Source organism: Lemur catta, chromosome 5, assembly GCF_020740605.2.
Source record: "Lemur catta isolate mLemCat1 chromosome 5, mLemCat1.pri, whole genome shotgun sequence".
Classification (NCBI taxonomy): Eukaryota; Metazoa; Chordata; class Mammalia; order Primates; family Lemuridae; genus Lemur; species Lemur catta.
The window spans coordinates 111,701,948-111,720,542 of NC_059132.1; the positions used below are offsets into that span (position 1 = coordinate 111,701,948).

Below are 18,595 nucleotides of genomic sequence, written 5' to 3' on the forward strand. Positions count from 1 at the left end.
AACAATAAAAAAGGGACACCTTCTAATAATTTAGAAACTAAGAAATGATAGTCTAAATAACCTTATCAAAGTATAAATAAAACTGAAGTTACAAACCACATACAAAGCAATGATGCAGAAAAGTTCATACCTAAATATACAAAGCATAGTTCAAATGATTCCTATTGAGAATTCATAACCTAAAATGCTTTATTATTAAAGAAAAAAATTAATATTTAATTTAAAAAATTAGAACAAGAACACCAAAATGAGCCAAATAAAAATTTGGAAGAGAGAATAAAGATGGAAACTGATGAAAAGAAAGCAAATAAAGTAGAAAGGATAAATATATCTAAAGCTGATTCTCATGAAGGATTCCCCCAGATAGATAATGTCCCAGGGGAATCTCCAAAGGCTCAACTGTGGCACACCAAGGAAGCTTAAGAATTGGAAAATGTGGCAGGAGAGAGGCATGTGACAGGCAGGGGAAGGCGCAGTAGCAGCGACAGCTGAGGGGTCCTTTTCCTCTGCATGCTCCCCCCCCAGCCCTGGGGAACCCCTGGGGGGCAGAGGGACAACAGGGGCAATCAGACCCCTCCTCCCCGCTGGCCCAGAAAGCAGCGAATGAATCGGCCTGAGCTGGGAAGGGAGTAAAGCTTTGGATGGATAAGATGTTGAGGTTTTACTTTAGATTGGATGGAACTACAAAATCTAAAACTGGGGCTGTTGTTAGAATCAAAAGTGGCTGAAAAGTCATGGACCTACCGGAAATGTCACCAAGAGCAAGGAAATGTTCCTGACAGAGAGTGTTTGAGGCAAGAATGGGAGAAAACGAAGCTGTTCTGACTGCAGCCTGTTAAGCCCGGCCAGTTCAACAGCCTGTCCTGGCGTTTGCCTTTGCTAGTTCTCATTCTCCTTCCTCAGACTGGGAGGAATTAAGCACCAAAATAACTAATAACAGTGACACAGATAACCCTTTGAGTGAAATTAAAGCCATGAATTCATATTGATATCTATAAATACATGAATAAATGAAAAGTTTGATGTTTGACAATATTCGCTTAGTCTCAGACTACTTCCCAAGAGAACACTACAGAGAGAAAACCTAACTTTACAGTGAGAAGATGGGAACACACCTCCTTAAATAAGTGCTCGAACAGGACAACACCAAATCCAAGGCCTGTGCCACCTAATAGGTGCCCCTAATGAGGGGCAGACAACAACATTTAAAAGTTATACAGAAAGTGAAAAGACTAATTACAGATTGGGAAAATATCAGATATGTGGTTAACACTTTTAATATACAGAAAGCTCTTATTAAACTTGATAACCTATAGGTCACATTTTACAGTTTATTTTACAAGTAAACAGGCCTCCACATTCACCTGCCTTGGGAAGGTCTTGTGATTCACAGTGACACCCTGTCCCTGGGTGAAGGATTGTACCATGAGTCACTCAGACTGCTCATGCACTGATTAATGTATAACCTACTGACACTGAAAAGGATGTGGATTTATTTCTGAATCATAAAGTGTTACTGATTGTTTTGCACGTAGACATTTTAGCCCATATGTTGCAGTCTGTATCCAATGATTTAACCTCTGTATTGTACCCTCCGATGGAAAAGGACAGCTCCGGTATGAGGGGTCCCTCCCGTCTCCTAAACTTTCGTATGAAAGCCTTGCAGCTCGTAGTAGACTCTGGAACACGCTCAACTTTGTTAGCGATCTTCCCAGGTGGAGCCTCACAATTGGCTTCCAATAAACCTTTATCAGATTGTTTCTGCCTCAACAGCCTTCATTTCAGTCAACAAATAAGATAAAGACTAATCAATTCAAATAAGAGAAAATCCAAATGACAAACAAAAACAGATTACTAATAGGAAAAATGCCATCTAAAACATTAATCAGGTATCGTAAGGCACCTAGCAAGGTGATAACAATTTGAAAGAATAACAGCCAGGAAGGGTGATTTGGGGATGTGGAATGGGTGTTTTCATGCTTTGATGATAAATATATAACTCGTTCGGTTTTATAGTATGAAATCTGGCAATATCTACTAAAAATATGCATTCCCTTTGACTTAGAAATTCCATCCTGGAGAATCTATTCTCTACATAAGGATATAGAAACAAGAATGTTTATTGCAGCTTTGTTTTTAGTAGTAAAAACCAAAATCGTGAATGATTATTAATAGGAAAATTATGGGGATACAACCATTTTATGAAAAACTCTGCAGGAAGATAGAGTAAGTTAGCTCTATAGCAGTTGGCTAAAAAGGATTCCCACGATATGTATTTTTAGAAGGAAAAAACAAAGATGCAGAGAAATATATAAGGTCGAATCCTATTTTGTAAACTAAGTCAACTCTGCAGTATACGTTGCTATGATTACACGAGCGAGTAGAAAGATGCGGAAGGACTCACATGCTGTTACATTGGTTAGGACGGAATGTGGACGGGGTAGGAAGGGGAAGATGAGGAACTTGAAGGCATTGCTGCATTTTGGCTACTTTTATCGCTCTACCATAGTTCTTACAATCTGGGTTAACTGATTACCGAGATCTAGCCGTTTGGCAATTGTGAAAGAATGCTACTGTGGGGACAGTGAGAAGAATAGTCCGCAGATCTGCTGCCAAGCCCCGAGTGGGAAGGCTGGAATCTGAGAAAACCCGAGGTTGGAAGCAGGACAAGTGACTGACACGCTCAGAAAAAGATGAGAACAGAGGTCCAAGAAGAGTTAAAGGTAAAACCCGCAGGTGAAGGTTAGTTGTCAAAAGGGGTGGGGAGGTGGTGAGTAGGAGGGGAAGACCCCAAACGTAAGAGTCAAACATCAGAGCAGGTGCAGGCTGAGAACGTGTGAGGACTTGGGATCGCTCCTCACAGTGAGAATCCGCCCTGAGTGACGTCTGCAGCTTCGTGGTGATCGCAGAGAAGCAAAGGTGCTGACCGAGCAGCCTGGCTGGGCAGGCCCTCAGGGACCCTTCCTCCTGTGTGACACTTCCAGACCCTCGCCAGTGAAAGGGTGGGCAGCTTCCGGTGCTTATAGAAACAGAAGAAAGAGAAAAACCAAAAAAGATGGTAAGAACAGTCATGCATAGCTTCATGAGGGGCACACGTCCTGAGAAAGGTGTCGTCAGGCGATTTGGGCGCTGACAGCGCATCACGGAGCGCGTCTACGCGGGCCTGGATGGGGCAGCCCACCGCACACCGGGCTGCGCGGGACGGCCTTTGCTCCCAGCTGCAAACCTGCACGGCGTGTTACTGTGTTGTATTCTGTAGGCAACTGTAACAGGATGGTAAGTGCTTGTGTATGGAAACATATATAAATACGGAAAAGAGACAATAAAAATACAGTATAAAAGATAAAAAATGGTACACCTGGACAGGGCACTCACCGTGAACGGAGCTTGCAGGCCTGAGAGTTGCTCTGGGTGAGTCAGCGGGTGAGCGGTGAGTGAACGTGAAGGCCAGACACTGCCGTACGCTAGCGCAGAATTTATAAACACTGTGCACTTAGGCCACACTGAATTTATTTTAAAAACTTCTTTCTTCAATAATAAATTAACGTTGGCTTATTGTAACTTTTTTACTTTATAAAACTTTTGAATTTTTAAAAAAACTTTTTAGACTTTTTTGTAATAACACTTAGCTTAAAACACAAACACGTTGTACACATCTGGACAAAAATATTTTTTCTTTATGTCCTTATTTTATAAGTTTTTTCTATTTAAAAAAACTTTTATCCTTTTTAAACTTTTTTAAAAAAAACTAAGACACAAACACACACAGTAGCCCAGGCCCACCCAGGACCAGACCATCAACATCACTGTCTTCCACCCTCATATCTGGCCCCACTGGAAGGTCTTCAGGGGCAATAAACAGGCGTGGAGCTGTTGTCTCCTATGATAACAATGTCTCTTTCTGGAATACCTCCCGAAGGACCTGCCTTAGGCTGCTTTACACATAGCTTGTTTTTCATAAGTAGGAGTACACCCTAAAACAATGATAAAAAGCATAGTAAACACACCACCAATAGCACGGCTGTCTATTGTCACTAGCAAGTCCTCCGCACTGCGCGTAAGTACATGTGTTGTACTTTTATAGGACTGGCGGCACAGTAGGTTTGTTCACGCCGGCATCACCACAACACGTGAGTAACGGGTTGCACTGCGGTGTATGATGGCTACGGCGTCACTAGGCATTTTCAGCTCTGTTATACCCTTACTGGACCCCCAAGATATACTTGATCTGTTGTTGGCTGAAAAGTCATTATGCGCTGCATGACTGTATAAGATTTAAAATATAGAATTCTGGTGTTAAGAGAAAAATACTACTAACTGCCTCAATGTAAAATAATCATGTTACTGCTAACACTAACATTAATGCTAATAATACCAACACCAGTTAAGCATTGCTGAGTTCTAACTAAGTGCCCTGTAAATATACTAAGTGCTGTGAATGTATTATCTTTTAAGCTTCACAACCACTTATGAGGTAGGTACTGTTATCTTCATTTTACAGACAATGAAACTACAGCTTACCAAGCTTAAATAACTTTCTTTAAGTCACATGAGTAAAACTTCTGAGCCAGGGCTCAAACCCAGGTCTGTTTGAGTCCACAGTCCTAATTACTCTGCACAGTAACTGATACTTATAATGATGGCCTGCCATCCTCTGTAAATGTTATTAATAATTTTTCAGTGTCTTCTATTTCAAAATTCAGGGATACATACTGTATTTCAAATGTTTTTGTCCAAGTAGAAGTCGGTTTTTTTAGTGACCCATTCTTCAAAAATTCTGGATAGTTGAAGCTTTAACTGTGTTCTGTAGCTTCTTACTAGATTTCAGTAATCTGAGCTCTACAAATTGTAATTGAGTTGCAACTAAAAGTTTTATGAAATGCTATAAAATATATTAGTTGTAAACTCTGAGTACTACATAAATTCTACCTACTGCATTTCCTTGTGCACTTCAATTTTTAAAAAGCCTATTTAATGTTTTGGCAGAATCTTTTTCTAAATAATACTTCAATATGGACTTTTTCTTGGCAATCCATGTGATTTCCTGGAAGTTCCTGCTGAGTATACACTTACTATGTAAACATAAAACTGGATTCCCCTCGTGAAAGCATCAACCCTTTGCAAATGCCAATAGGATTTTAAGCAATCTGCAGCCTGTGAGTAAGGTCATCCTCTTTTTCCCCCATATTTTCTTTAATGCTCTGTAGTATGGGCCACACAACTCTTAGGCTATTCGCAAATTCTTCTTTGCTTTAAGAGACGCCCCCTCCTTCCGACCTTTTGACTAAACATTCCTTCATTTTCCTAGAGTAAAGAATTTGATTAAAAAACTCTAGCCATCTTACCTGATCACATTTCCTCCAGTATGTCAACGTAGCCATAACTGCTTTGAACATCTAACCTTTCCTTAACCCCCGTCACATTCGTACAACTACATATAACAATATATACAGTTCCTTTTCATTTATCAAAAGAAAGAATCTTTGGGGAATAAAGATTTGACAGCTCCTGTTACAAGATAATTGTAATACTTTAAAAAAAGGGAGAAAGAGAAATGAGACAGATGGTGTACACTGGAGACATGTGGAAGTTTGCTTGAAAAATAGCTTCAGAAATTCAATTGAGACTGAAGAGAAATTATGCAAATCATCATTTTTGCATAAAAGCATCATGGAAAACAAGGAAATTATCTCAATCTTTAGGCTTCTACAATCTTGTCAAAGAGAAAGAATGTCAACCGGACTGATACCATCTTGGGTTCTTATTTTTAAAAAACTTTATAGCCACTCATTTGAATTACAGGAGAAAGAGATTATCTTGAATGAGATCGTTAAAAACATTATTTTCTGTATTGTCACACTTAGCTTTAATTCAGTAACATCAACCATTACTAAATTTTTTTGATGAGTTACTCAGTGCTTTTATTATATATTATATATTGTGTATTCACATGGTAAATGCTTCATAACAAATTAGATATACTATCAGATTAATTTATATGGCATAAAAAGATGAAGGAATTTAATTTTTAAAATTATGTTTATTACTTTAAAACAGGATTTTCAAATTTCCCTTTTAAACTTGATATGCTTATTTGATTTACACATTATACAGAATTTAAATAAAAAGAGAAAGAAGCTATGAGGACAGAAATTCTAAGGAATAATGTGAAGGTTAGGGTGAAAGTTTTATGGTGTAGGTTTTTGAGGGGAATGAGGGGCAGGAAGATACTAAGGAAACTGATTTCATTGAAAGGAGGAAATCACCTAATGAATTCAGGCAAGTTTTCAGAAAAATACGGATGAAGTGTAGTATGATCAGTACCTGGTGTGATGATAATTACGCTTTTAGTACACACATTTAAGAGCAAAGAGAGAGAAGGTGAAGAGGTATAGGTAAAAGAAAATGCTATGACGGGATCATTTCTACTCATCATGGGATCACAGAACATGGCTTGCATTTCAGTACACGTGAGAATCAGGGTGGATAATAAACTCACACAGGCCCACATCTTTTGCCCAATACTATAATGAAGAAAGAAAGCTGGGTCATCATTTTTGAGTCTCTAGTGAACTTGTGCGCATGTTTTCCGTTTGTGTGTATTTTTAAGGTGGCCTATTTAGATGCTCTAGAAAGGTCCATCTTTATCTTTAAATTTGATCAGAAAGAAAGAAGTCTGAAAATCGATAAACAATCTTTAATATATAAAGATGGGTTACTAAGAAAGATTGTGGCATTTCATTTCCCGAAGATGGTCAGATAAAGTTATGGATGTTTATCTACTCTCTCTAATAGTTTGTGTTAGGCAAAGTTTGCTTGGAGGCAAAAAGACCACTTCAAGATTTACACTTTTAAAATAATGGAATTTGACAAGAAAAAGTCTTTTAATATAAAGGAACAAATCCTATTATTTTTTCCTCGTATAGGTTAAATTTATCTTTGAGTGAACTTGGGTCAGAAATATATTAGGGGCATCTAACTTTCAGGTGTGTTTTCACTGACATCCAACAGTACTGAACAAAAGGACATTCTGAGGCTTGATGTGGGTGACTCCCTCATTTGGAGTGCTGGAGGGAGTTGGGCCAGCCTGTGTGTTTCTCTGGGCAGGCGAATCTTCTGGCTCCCTTTTCAGACTGGTATCTTTTAAACATCTGCCCAGCATTTATTAAGAGGAGAGGCACTGGGCGGGAGGGTGGGGGTGGGCATGCCTGAATAGATGGAGGCGGCAACGCTCAATCACTCTCCTACTGTCCCCAGCAAACCAGGGCTGGCTCTAAGATCCCGTATCTTTCTCAGCAGAACCACAGCCCTAGTGCCCCTTACAGGTTAGCTTCCCTCATCAGTGCCTGGCTTGCTTACTTCCCTTTCAATGTGCCTCTGGGCGAGTCTAGGCTAGTGTTTCTCAAATGGAGGTCCTGGCACCGACTCACCTGATTCTTGAGCCCAGGCTGGCCCTACTAAATCAGAATCTCTAGGGATGAGCCTAGGGCATTTGCATTTTTAACGAGCTTTGCAGGTGATTCTGGTTGTGCTAAACTTCAAGAACCACTCCCTGCAGGCTAGGTTAGACAGAGTCAGTTTAAGAACTCTGCCTCTCCCCAGGTATTCCACTGTCAAACACAGCTCCTCAAATGTTCAGACCTGTTTCGGGAAGGCTGGAGGAAGATGCAGTTCAGTTACCTCCTACTCTTCAGTCTAACTTCTCCCTGGCATCCTTCCTGATTGAACTGAAATCCTCAGGGAGTGCCTATAAATACTCCATCTGCTCAAATTTTTTGCCAGACAGTGGAGTTTGCACCACCTTCCCACCACTGCAGACCAAAATAGCCTCTCTGGGCTTGCCTGACTCTAATTCTCAGAGCCCTGTTTCCTGACAACTATGGTGCCTCAGGACCACTTAGCTTCATACGAGGGGACTCCATTGCCCTTAGATGTCCTTTATGCTATTAGGATGGAAACAAACTTTTAATGCTGGAAAGAATCTTAGACATAATCCAGTCTACTCCCTAAATATGAAAACTCATGCAGATGGATCCACAGGAAAAAAAAGGCAAGAAGAAAATATTTTGTGTCCCTACTATGCTCCAGAAAGGTGCTGTGCTAGGGTTTTCAACAAGAGTTTTGCCATTAGTTTCTTACAACAAGCTTTCAGAGTGAATAATATTGGATTTATTTGTATAGATAAGCAAGTTGAAACTTAGAAAATCAAAGAAATTTGCAAAGTCATTCAGTTAACAGGTAGTGGATCTATAAAAATAATAATACAATCATTTAATAAGCACATTGCATGTATTGAGCATAGTTCTGAGAATTTTATTTTTATTAACTTTTGTAAAATCACCACAAAACCCCTGAGGTAGTTATTATTATTATGTTCATTTTACAGGGGAAACTCAGGCACAGATTAGAAACTTGCCTGCGGTGACCCAGTTAGTGGATGGTGCAGCCTTGGACTCCAAAGCTCTCTCCAGAATCAAGTACCGAGGCGGAGTGGTTACTGTGCAAGTAGGAGATAACCAGGCCCAACATAAGGATTGAGAGGAAAGGAGAGATTTAAAAAGCACTTTTGATGAGATCTGAATCATCTGTCTGGACGGTGAGGATCAGAGAGAAGAGATGCTGAAGACAGCCCTGCATTTTGTTGCTTGCTTGGGGAACTAAGCATATAGTGACACTATTAACTAAGACCTTGAATGAAGACACACTGGCGTTGCATTTACGGTCTGGTCTACAGAGCTGGTGTTTAGCCATTTCTCCAGCTCAGCTGTGAAATGTAAGAAGAAGAATCACATGTCCTCATCTTCTATATAAAACTTATTGATAGATTGTAACAAAGACTCTCAATGGAACCTGGAACATTGCCTGTCTGATTTTCTATTTGTAGAGCAGTGAAGTATTAAATATATATGTAGCGTTAGGATAGCAAGAAATATAAGTGTATACTTGATTAACTCCTTATTTGGGAATTATTCACTGACACCTACTCTGTGTTGGCTGTCAGGGACACAATGGTAAAGAAGACCAGGCCCTTCGGGAAGGGAACTTGTAGTCAGGTAAGGGAGGTGGACGATAAATAAGAAATTGGAAAATTAGACAGCAAAAAGCGCTATGAAGAAGGTAAATGTGTGCCATGGTAGAACATGATAGTGCAGGGTCCAGGTAACACAGGGTCTCATAAGACATGGAAGGTGTTCAATTTTTATTCCAACTGTGATAGAAATTGATGAGTTTTGAGCAAGGGGGTGTCAACTCAAAATAAGTGACTATGGCATAGATCTCATTCAAGGTTTATTAAGGAGGTTTATTAAGCCAAAGTTGAGGACATGCTCAGGAAAAACACAGACCACAGACAAATCTGAGGCTGTTTTTCCAAAAGGGAATTTGGGAGTTTCAGTATTTAAAGGGGGATAGGGCAGACAGAAAGAAAAAAAAGGTAGGGGCAGCATGGGTAGTGAGACAACATGGCTACATTCTTAAGAGACCCAGGAAAATCTATCTATAAGATAAGGCGAATGTTAGAAGAGAAACAGGAAGTGAAGAAAACATCACTTATGTAGATGTTCCTGGGTAGGTGGAAGAACATCTGATCCCATCTTGTCTCTGTTCTGCACCTGTGAAGATAAACTCGTAATTCATTATTAGTGTGGAATAGAACAGACTTTAGTTTTAGGAGACAGATGTAGCCTGCAGACCCTAAAGTTACAATCTGCACAGCCTTGCTTATGGAAGGCCAGCAGGGAGTTTCCTTAGTGAATAGTCGGCAGCGGGTCCTTCACAGGTGCCTGAGGCCTTTACCTTTTCTTTCGCATAAGGAGTTGCCAGGGTGGTCCTGAGATTTTTATTTTCTTTTATAGGAGTAATTTAGCCAGAGGCAAAGGGTGTTGGCAGCTTAAACAAAGGTACACTGAAGGCAAAGAAAAGTGGGGAGAAATTGAAATATATTTTGAGAGAAGCTAGCAGAGTTGTTGATGGAAAAGAGAGAGGAAAAGGGAGAAACCAAAGATGACCCGTAGGTTTCTAGTTTGAACAACTGGATAAACAGTGCTATCATTTCCCAATATGGCAACAGGAGGAGGAACAAGTATTGAAGGAAAATGATAACCAAACACAGGTATGTATATGTACATGTAAGCACAGTACCAAAGCTAAATCCTAGTGCTCTGGGCTGGGATTTTAAAAGCTTGATTTGTGTTGCCACTAAGAGCAATAACTTCTCTACACCTTGTTTTTTCCCATCTGGAACATGGGGATAATCGTGTTTTTCTTCACTGTTTCACAGGGATGCTGAGAAGATAAATGAGATAATATACATAAAAGTACTTTGAAGTCTCGGGAAGATAAGAACTGTATAAATCTAAGCTGTCATTATTACATCCAGGGTGTGTTTATATTTTTCATGGATTTACTTGAGGTCACAGGGGTCACAAGCATAACACGCTTACATTCTTTCCTTCATGTTGAGTTCCCAGAAGTGAAAAGATGAATATGCTTCTCTCTCCCCAGCTGTCCCTTCCCCTATAATATTCTCTTGACAGGATTTTGCAATTACCAGCATTATCCCAAACTTTTTTAAGACCCCAGGAAGTGAGAACTTTACCCAGAATAACTCTGCCTGTGTGATTCTTGGCAGATAATGATGATATCTTACTTTATTAATAGAGATGTACAAAGAACCAGCATGTTGTCTCATATAATTGTCCAATACCTCTATGAGAGGTATTATTTTTATTACCATTTGACAGACAGAAACGGGCTCAAGAAGTTAAAGTAATTTGCCTAAGACTTCATTTTACAGCTGCAGTAGCTAAAGTTAATAAAAGAGCTGTGTTCTAAAAAATACAGCGAACACGCACCAGGGGCATTCAAAGAACTGCAGCCACGTCCCACGTGACGTTCAGGGGATGTGCGCTGGCTTCTTTGACCACTGTCGTCTCGGGACACATTATCTTCAGTCCTTTGAAAATGGATGTGACTACTGATTTTCTTGCCTAGAGTTTCAAGAGTGGCACCACGTACCTATGACCTTGTGTGCTGCTCTCTCTAAAAACAAAAAACCAACATAAGAACAAAACAAAAATTGTCCCTGGTTCTCCAGAGTAATCACATGATTAAGTTTCTTGGTTCCCTTGGGAAGAGAGACACTGCTTGCTCGGCTCTGCCTGGGATGGCGATATGACAGTCATGTGCAAAACAGAGCGCCTGGGAAAGGCGGAAAGAAAACTGGATGTGGAATTCAGAAAGCTGGGGTTGAGTTTTGATTCAACATACTTCCTGTATGACTTGGGGAGGAAGGTAACCTATTTGAGATTCAGTGTTAATAACTGTAAACTGGATGTATTAATAAATCCTTATCTGTTTACTGTGATCTCCCAGTAAGCCTCACCTGCATCCGCACAGCTTCAGATTCACAACCAAGCAGTCCCTGCCAGGGTGCCTTGTTTACAAATTGGATTAAAAATTCTCCATTCCATTCATTCCTTCCCTTGTCTTTCTCAGCTCAAATGCCTGTGTATTTGCTCACTTTTAGTGGAGGGGAAGTGGGATATTATTTTTGGTGTTGATGCATTATGACTCTCAGCATATTAATCTATCTAGAACAAAGCTGGGGACAGATGACGGAGGGTTGCTGCGAGAATGGAATTTATGCATGTAAGATGTTTAGCACAGTGCCTGGCTTACAGAGTGACAATTTTTAGCTGTTATAATTTTTTCATCTTTAGGAGATCCTGATTTGTCTTGAATGATTTAGCTGCGGCCCTCGCTGGAGGAGGAGGAGAAATTGTCAGCCTGGTTGGTGGCTGGGCAGGAATTTCTTGCATAATCTCCGTAAACCTTTCTTATTTCCACCTAGGTTCTGCCCACTTGTGAGGAAGGGTTCTTCGGATAACTTTGTAACTTGATGGTAAATGCAAACCAAATAATAACAACTTTAGATCAATGACAACATTGTAACTTGTTTTTCCTCTACATCGAGTCTGGGAAAACCTCGAAGCCCGTGGCCGTGTTCTCAGCGCCACACCTCAGAGCGTGCAGGTGCGCGCCTGGGGCGAGCGGGCAGGACCGTCGCGGCTCCCGGCGCAGAGGGAAGAGCGCCGGGCAGGAGCCTTCGGGAGCCCCCGCCGCGGCCAGGCCGGGCTTCTCCCCCCGGGGCCGGGCCCCCCGCCCACACCGCCGCGTCCCAGCCCCTCCGCTCCCGGTTTGCGCTCCTGGGTCAGCAACGCCCCGCTCGCCGGGGTCCGCGTCCGGGTGACGCCTGGGCGCGGGCGGCGGCTGCAGAGCTGCCCGGCTGGCGCTGTCCCCGCTGGCGCGACGCCTCTCGGACCTCCGGGGTCACCGCGCTCGGGCTCCACCAAGCGCGTGCCCCGGGCCGGGCGTGTTCCCGCCGGGGCCGCCCCGCCCCCCGCGCCGAGGCGGGTCCCGCCCGGGAGGGGCCGCCGGGGCCGTCGGGGCCGCCGGGCAGGAGGACGCCGCGGCCGGCCTTGCCCCGAGGCTCCTTCCTCCTGCCCTCGCCGCCACCCCCAACGCCTCCCCCTCGGGCGGCTCCATTTTCCAGGCGTGTTTTCCTCAGGGAGAAGGTGTCTGTCCGCAAACCGTCCTCCTCGCGGCCCCCCGAGAGCCCCGCTTCCCGGACTCCAGGCCTCACAGCGTCTCCTCCGGCCGCCGCCCCCGTCACGCCCCTGGGTCCGGCGGGCTCGGCGCGCAGGTACCTCAGAGCCGGCGGCGGGCGGCTCCCGGGGGAGGTGCCGCGCCCGCTCCGGGGGGAGGCGCTGTGGCGCGGGCCGCCCCCTCGCGCCCGGGGCGCCGGCTGCGGCTCGGCCTCCTCCTCTTCCTCCTCCTCCTCCGCCCTCCTCGGCCGGGAGCGCGGGAGGCGGCGGCGGCGTGGCGTGCGCGCGCGAGGGGGGCAGCCGAGAGGAGCCTCGGGTGCCGCCGCCGCGTCAGAGACACCGCGAGCGCCGGGCGCGGCGGGGCCGCATCTGCATCAGCCGCCGCCGCCGCCGCTGCGGGGCCGCGAACAAAGAGGAGGAGCCGAGGCGCGAGGTAGGGCGGGCGCTGGGCGGCGGGGACCCGGCGTCCGCGAGCCGGACGCGGAGGAGGTGGTGGCCCGGCGTGCCCCGTCCCCGCACCGGCCAGTCTCCCTGTCCCCTCGCGCCCCGGGGGCCGGGAGCCCGGACCTGCGGGCGCGGAGCCCGCGGCCTCTGCCGTCTGCGGGCGGGAAGCTGCCGGGCGCGGTGCCGCGGTCTCCGGGGCGCAGCCGGGCGCCGCTCCCGGTGGCCCGGTCTCCCCGGGGACCCGTCTCCGCGGGCTCCAGCCCTGTCCTCCCGCGGCGCTTCGCGGGGCTGAGTTTCGCAACTTGAGGCTGCGCATTTGTGTTGAGTCCTTGAAACTTCCAGCGGCCGTGTGGGGAGATTTGTGCCCCGCCTGACCTGCGGGCGGCGGAGAGGAGGCTGTAGAATGAGCGCCGCGTTCCGGACCGGCCTGGCCGCAGCCCCGCGCGCGGCGTCCCCGCCCGGACGGACACCTGGCCCGGTGTCCGCGGCGGGTCGGGCCACCTGCGCCGGGCGCGCGGCAGGGGGCGCAGCCCGGGCTCCCCCCGACTTTGCGGGAGCCGCCGTGGGGGCCCCCGGCTCTCCCCGCCCGCTTCCCCCGGCGTCCGCGTTTACGCTGATTCCGGTGGGGGAGAGCGGCGCGGTGAGTGCATCGCTTTTTCCTGAATGGCCCCATTTTCATATTATGCTCGCAGTTTTCAGTCCAACATTCCATTGTCAAATTCTTTGGTGTTAATTTTGCCAGGTTTTCTGAATGGGATTAGGACAGGCTGTTCAGAAATCTGTTTCAGAGTTTGTCGGCGCCTGCTCTGAAGGGTGCGTTTATATTTTAGCTGCTTTCAAGCAAATCCTGTGTCCTTTAGAATTGTCAACCTTCAGCTCTTTTCGGTTGGGCGAGATGAAACAGTTCTATTTTTAAGACCAGTGAAGAAACATATGTATTTAATATTGGGATCATTTACCGCAAGCGATCATCTGAGGCGTGGTTTCCTAAACGCTAAAGTGGCTTAAAAATTGGGAACTTCGTTGGATTTAATAGTAATTTCAGGTAGAGGAAACTTTCAATTGCTTCTGTTCAGCTTCCCACGTGAGTTGAGGACTTTATTAAGGCAGTCATACCACTTTCAGAGCTTAAGAAATTACGTTCTTTATTGCATTTCATAAATCATGTTTATTACAGGAATCCTGTGATAGCTGGCTATTCCTGCCCAGGTATCTTCAGGGGTTAATTCTGAATTGTTTAGAAAGCCTATTTTGTTTTTAATTGTTGACTTTGGAGTTTAGGAACCACATTCCAAAGCAAAGCTACACTCTTCAGAGAGGGAGCACTTTGGTGTACTTTTTGGTTCTTGGCTCCTTTGTGAACTTCTTCCCCAGCTAACACCACTAATTGTCTCTTTTTCCCTTCTTCCCCCATGACTCTAGAGCCAAGCCTGACATGGATGTTACATGAATCATTTTAAGGGATGCACACAACTATGAACATTTCTGAAGCCTTTTTCTCAGTGAAGTAGATAAAGATGGATGAATCTGCCTTGTTGGATCTTTTGGAGTGTCCTGTGTGTCTAGAACGCCTCGATGCTTCTGCGAAGGTCTTGCCTTGCCAGCACACGTTTTGCAAACGATGTTTGCTGGGGATCGTGGGTTCTCGAAATGAACTGAGATGTCCCGAGTGCAGGACTCTTGTCGGCTCCGGTGTCGAGGAGCTTCCCAGTAACATCCTGCTGGTCAGACTCCTGGATGGCATCAAGCAGAGGCCTTGGAAACCTGGCCCTGGTGGGGGCGGTGGGACCAACTGCACAAATGCGTTAAGGGCTCAGAGCAGCACTGTGGCTAATTGTAGCTCGAAGGATCTGCAGAGCTCCCAGGGTGGACAGCAGCCTCGGGTGCAAGCGTGGAGCCCCCCAGTGAGGGTGAGTAACCTGCGGGGGCAGTTTGGTGAATAAAGGTCGTTAGGTCCTCAGTTTTTTCTTTAGTCCTTAGCTTCACGTTTTCTAAATCAGCTCATTGCTTAAGAAGCCTCACTTACTAGGACAGATAGGAGATAATACCTCAGGATCTTTTTTTCTTCTGTCTTGGAATGAGAGTGGATATAAATAACGAATTTTCTTGTTTTGAAAATTCTCTCCGGATAGTCTCTGTTATCTTTTAAGATAAATTTTGGGAAACATGTAGCAATTATTCAATGAAATCTAAAACACAACAGTTGTTGGTGCTCATTTTAAGGTGGAAATTTAGCATGGTTTTACCCTTTTGGTGGAGTTGAGAATAATTACATATATGTGTGTAGTACATATGAGTATATATGTTATAAATATGTGTGGGTCTATCATAAGTAGGAAATCAAGACTTAATTTTTATGTTGCTTAGAGTCATTCTATTGGTTTTATGAATGCACAGCACAGAATTTATTCGTTGGAGGAATTCTTAACAAATCATGGCCATAGGTAGCAGAGTTCTGTTGCTGTAGCAACAAAATGTCACTTAAGACTGTGCTAAAACATCCAGCTTTATGTTGGGTTTTACAATGAGTGAAATAAAATATTTTCATCAAAATGATTTTTCTTGGGATTTGGGCTTGGGCTGAAATAATTTTAGATGAAGCTAATTGTTTGGCCAGCTGCTACAACTGACACACAGTTTCCAGAAGGTAAGGTATTCCAAGTAAATGTAAATTATGTTGCTGGCGATGGGTCCCTGATAAGATATGCTTTTCTCATATTTGTAAAAATAAAAAGTAGTCCTGGGCATCAGATGTTTAAAACAATTCCATTTTTGTTGGAAGAAGCAATTTTGATAATTGGCCAAATTGGTAAAATCTACTTTTAAAAAGCAGTTTATCTGAATGAGAGTATTTTTTTCAAATATTCATAGTAAACACTCAAAACTGACTTATTTCATTTAATATAGGAACTACGCATTGGGATGACATTAGACAGCATAAATTCACAGATGTGGATGTCAGGCAATGGTAACAGAGTAGTTTCTCCTACTTCTTTCTCCAGCTCATCTTTTACAAATGATAAAAGTATTTACTAGATGTAAAGTATGTAAGTCATTTTAATCACTAGAAAATAGTTTCATCACTGGGCTTTCACGTTTCTTTTGACATATTTAATTTTTTTTTTTTTTTTTTAAGATAGGGAGAACTTTGGGTTAGGGAGGTCTTCTTTCTTTATTCGGAGCCCGCATGTTGGGAAATTGATGTGCTTAAACACTTGTCTTAGATTGCTTCTGTTTTGTGGAGTTGACTCGTACTTTGATTAGTGTATATGGACTTATGAATATTTTAACTTCAGAACCAGTGATCAAGTTGATAATTTCTGAGACACCTGACCCAGGTCTGCTTAGCTTTATAAAGGGATAGATTTGCATCTTTGGAGAGGTTTTGTTTCCCTGTTAATTAGACTAGTGAAGGCATAGCTTCTGGCTACGAATAGGAATTCTGTGTCTTAGTTGTTGACACAGTTGCCTTACCTGTTGTGAGGAATGCATTGAATGTTTGAACACTGATGAAAGGAATTTAAGGAAAAACTCAAGCATTCCACTTTATGTCCTTTGAAAGTAGAGTTGATTGTATAATGCCACTTACCTGAATTCTCATTTATCAGAACTGCTAAGCTCCTAAAGGTGAACTTTACTTTTCTTAGGTAAATTATTTGGAGATTTTGATTATGTCAGTATTATTTTTCTGGTTTATCTGATTTTCCTAATCTACCTCATGTTTCTTCTTTAGCATGAGAATAATTACTTGCCAAGAAGCTCAACTGACTTGAGTCTTATAGCATGGATAAAATAATCGAGGTGGCTAAAGCAGGAGCTGGGGGAGGGTGGAGGACAAAACCAAAACTATTTAGTAGTCTGAGTTGATGCAAATGATGTAACACTTATAAAAAGAACAGCTTTTTTTCTGGTTTAAAATAGTTTCCTAAGCCAGGCACCGTGATGCATGCCTGTAATTCCAGCTACCTGGGAGGCTGAGGCAGGAAGATCATTTCAGCCCAGGAATTGGACTCCAGCCTGGGCAACATAGTGAGACTCTGTCTCTTAAAAAAAAAAAGTTTCTTATTAGCAGTTATGAGTACCTTTTGCTTTCAAGTGTTCAGAACAATCAGGGTTATATATATAGTTCAAGTACCGGAAAGATAAATACATCTATCTCTAGAAAACACTCCTTGTAAAAGTGAGGACTCTGTAACATACAGCCACATGGAGATTGTAATGCGCTCCTCCAGACACTTCCCTGATGGGAGTGACTATAAAATAAATCCCAAAGGTGCATCCACCTCCCTTATGTGTTCTGACATGACCAAGTGGTGCAATAAGCCTGTTTCCACATGTTGTGCGAGGCTGAAAGTGATAACATGCGGAATGCTGCTTCAGTTTATTAGTTCAGTTCTGTGTTCCATTGGATTGTGACCATGTGGCTTCCTCATGCATTTAGCCGAGGTGGAATGAATGTTATCAGCGGATTTGGACATTTCCAATGTGTGACACACATCTTGTTCCCAGAATTTTAGTGTTTCCTGCCCAATATGGAGGAGAAAAGGAAAGAGTGTGGGATTGGAGTCACCATGGGAATCCGCCAGGTCTTCGCCTCTAAGAGTTCCTCCTGGTTTTAGGCCAAAGCCAAGTGGCGGAACGAGCCACTGGGAGAGGGCGCTGCAGATACCTGTCAATGGACTGCAGAGTGTAGCCGCAGGAGATAAAATACACACGTGTGTGTGTGTGTGTGTGTGTGTGTGTGTGTGTATAAGAGTAAGATATGGCAAACGTGTGTAAGTAGTGAGGGCCAGATGTGGGATATAGATTGTAAGTGCTCTCTAGCTACGGGGGACACACGGTTCCTTCTGCAGATGCCGGGTGTGCTTTCATTTCTTCATAGTCACCATCACACCTTCTTTCTCTCCCTTTCCCTATTGTTGGCTGTTTTGGGCTGAATTGTTTCTCTCAAATCCCTATTTTGAAGTCCTAACTCCTGGTACCTCAGAATGTGACTCTCTTTGGGGAGAAGGCCTCTTAAGAAGATGTGGTTAAGGTAAAATGAGGTCACATGTGTGGGCCTTAGTCCAATAGGATTAGTGTCCTTGTAAGAAGAGAGGATTAGGACAGAGAGAGACACAGGGAAGACCATGTGAAGACACATGGAGAAGATAGCCACCTACCAACCAAGGAGAGAGGCCTTTAGAAATCAACCCTGCCAACACCTGGAACTTGGACTTCCAGCCTCCAGAACTGTGAGGAAAAACATTTCTGTTGTTTAAGTCACCCAGGCTGCGTGCTTTGTTATGGGAGCCCGAGCAGACCGATAACTGACCGTGGACATGCTCCTAAGGGTCTGACCCCCGAGTGACCTCTGGGTCCACTGCCAATCCCTTCAGCGCTGGTTTCCCCACAGACTGGCCGCGGTCCAGCCTTCTGTGCATCCTGAGGTGGACCCTTGAGAGGTTGTTCAGTCCCTCCCCACCCTCACCTGCACAAACCGCCTGACATAGTTTCATAATGTAGGAAAGTTGAGGTTTATGTGATCATATACCAGAAACACAGAA

At 44.0% G+C, this 18,595-nt stretch overlaps 1 protein-coding gene across 1 annotated transcript in view; it reads left to right on the top strand.

Moving 5' to 3' along the window:
• Positions 1 to 12,784: 12,784 nt before the first annotated feature.
• SH3RF1 (SH3 domain containing ring finger 1) overlaps positions 12,785 to 18,595 on the top strand; it is a 152,034-nt gene continuing 146,223 nt past the window's right edge. Inside the window, 2 exon segments of the mRNA XM_045552534.1 lie at positions 12,785 to 13,038; positions 14,472 to 14,959. Of these exon segments, the coding sequence (XP_045408490.1) occupies positions 14,567 to 14,959 (393 nt within the window). The 5' untranslated portion in view covers positions 12,785 to 13,038; positions 14,472 to 14,566.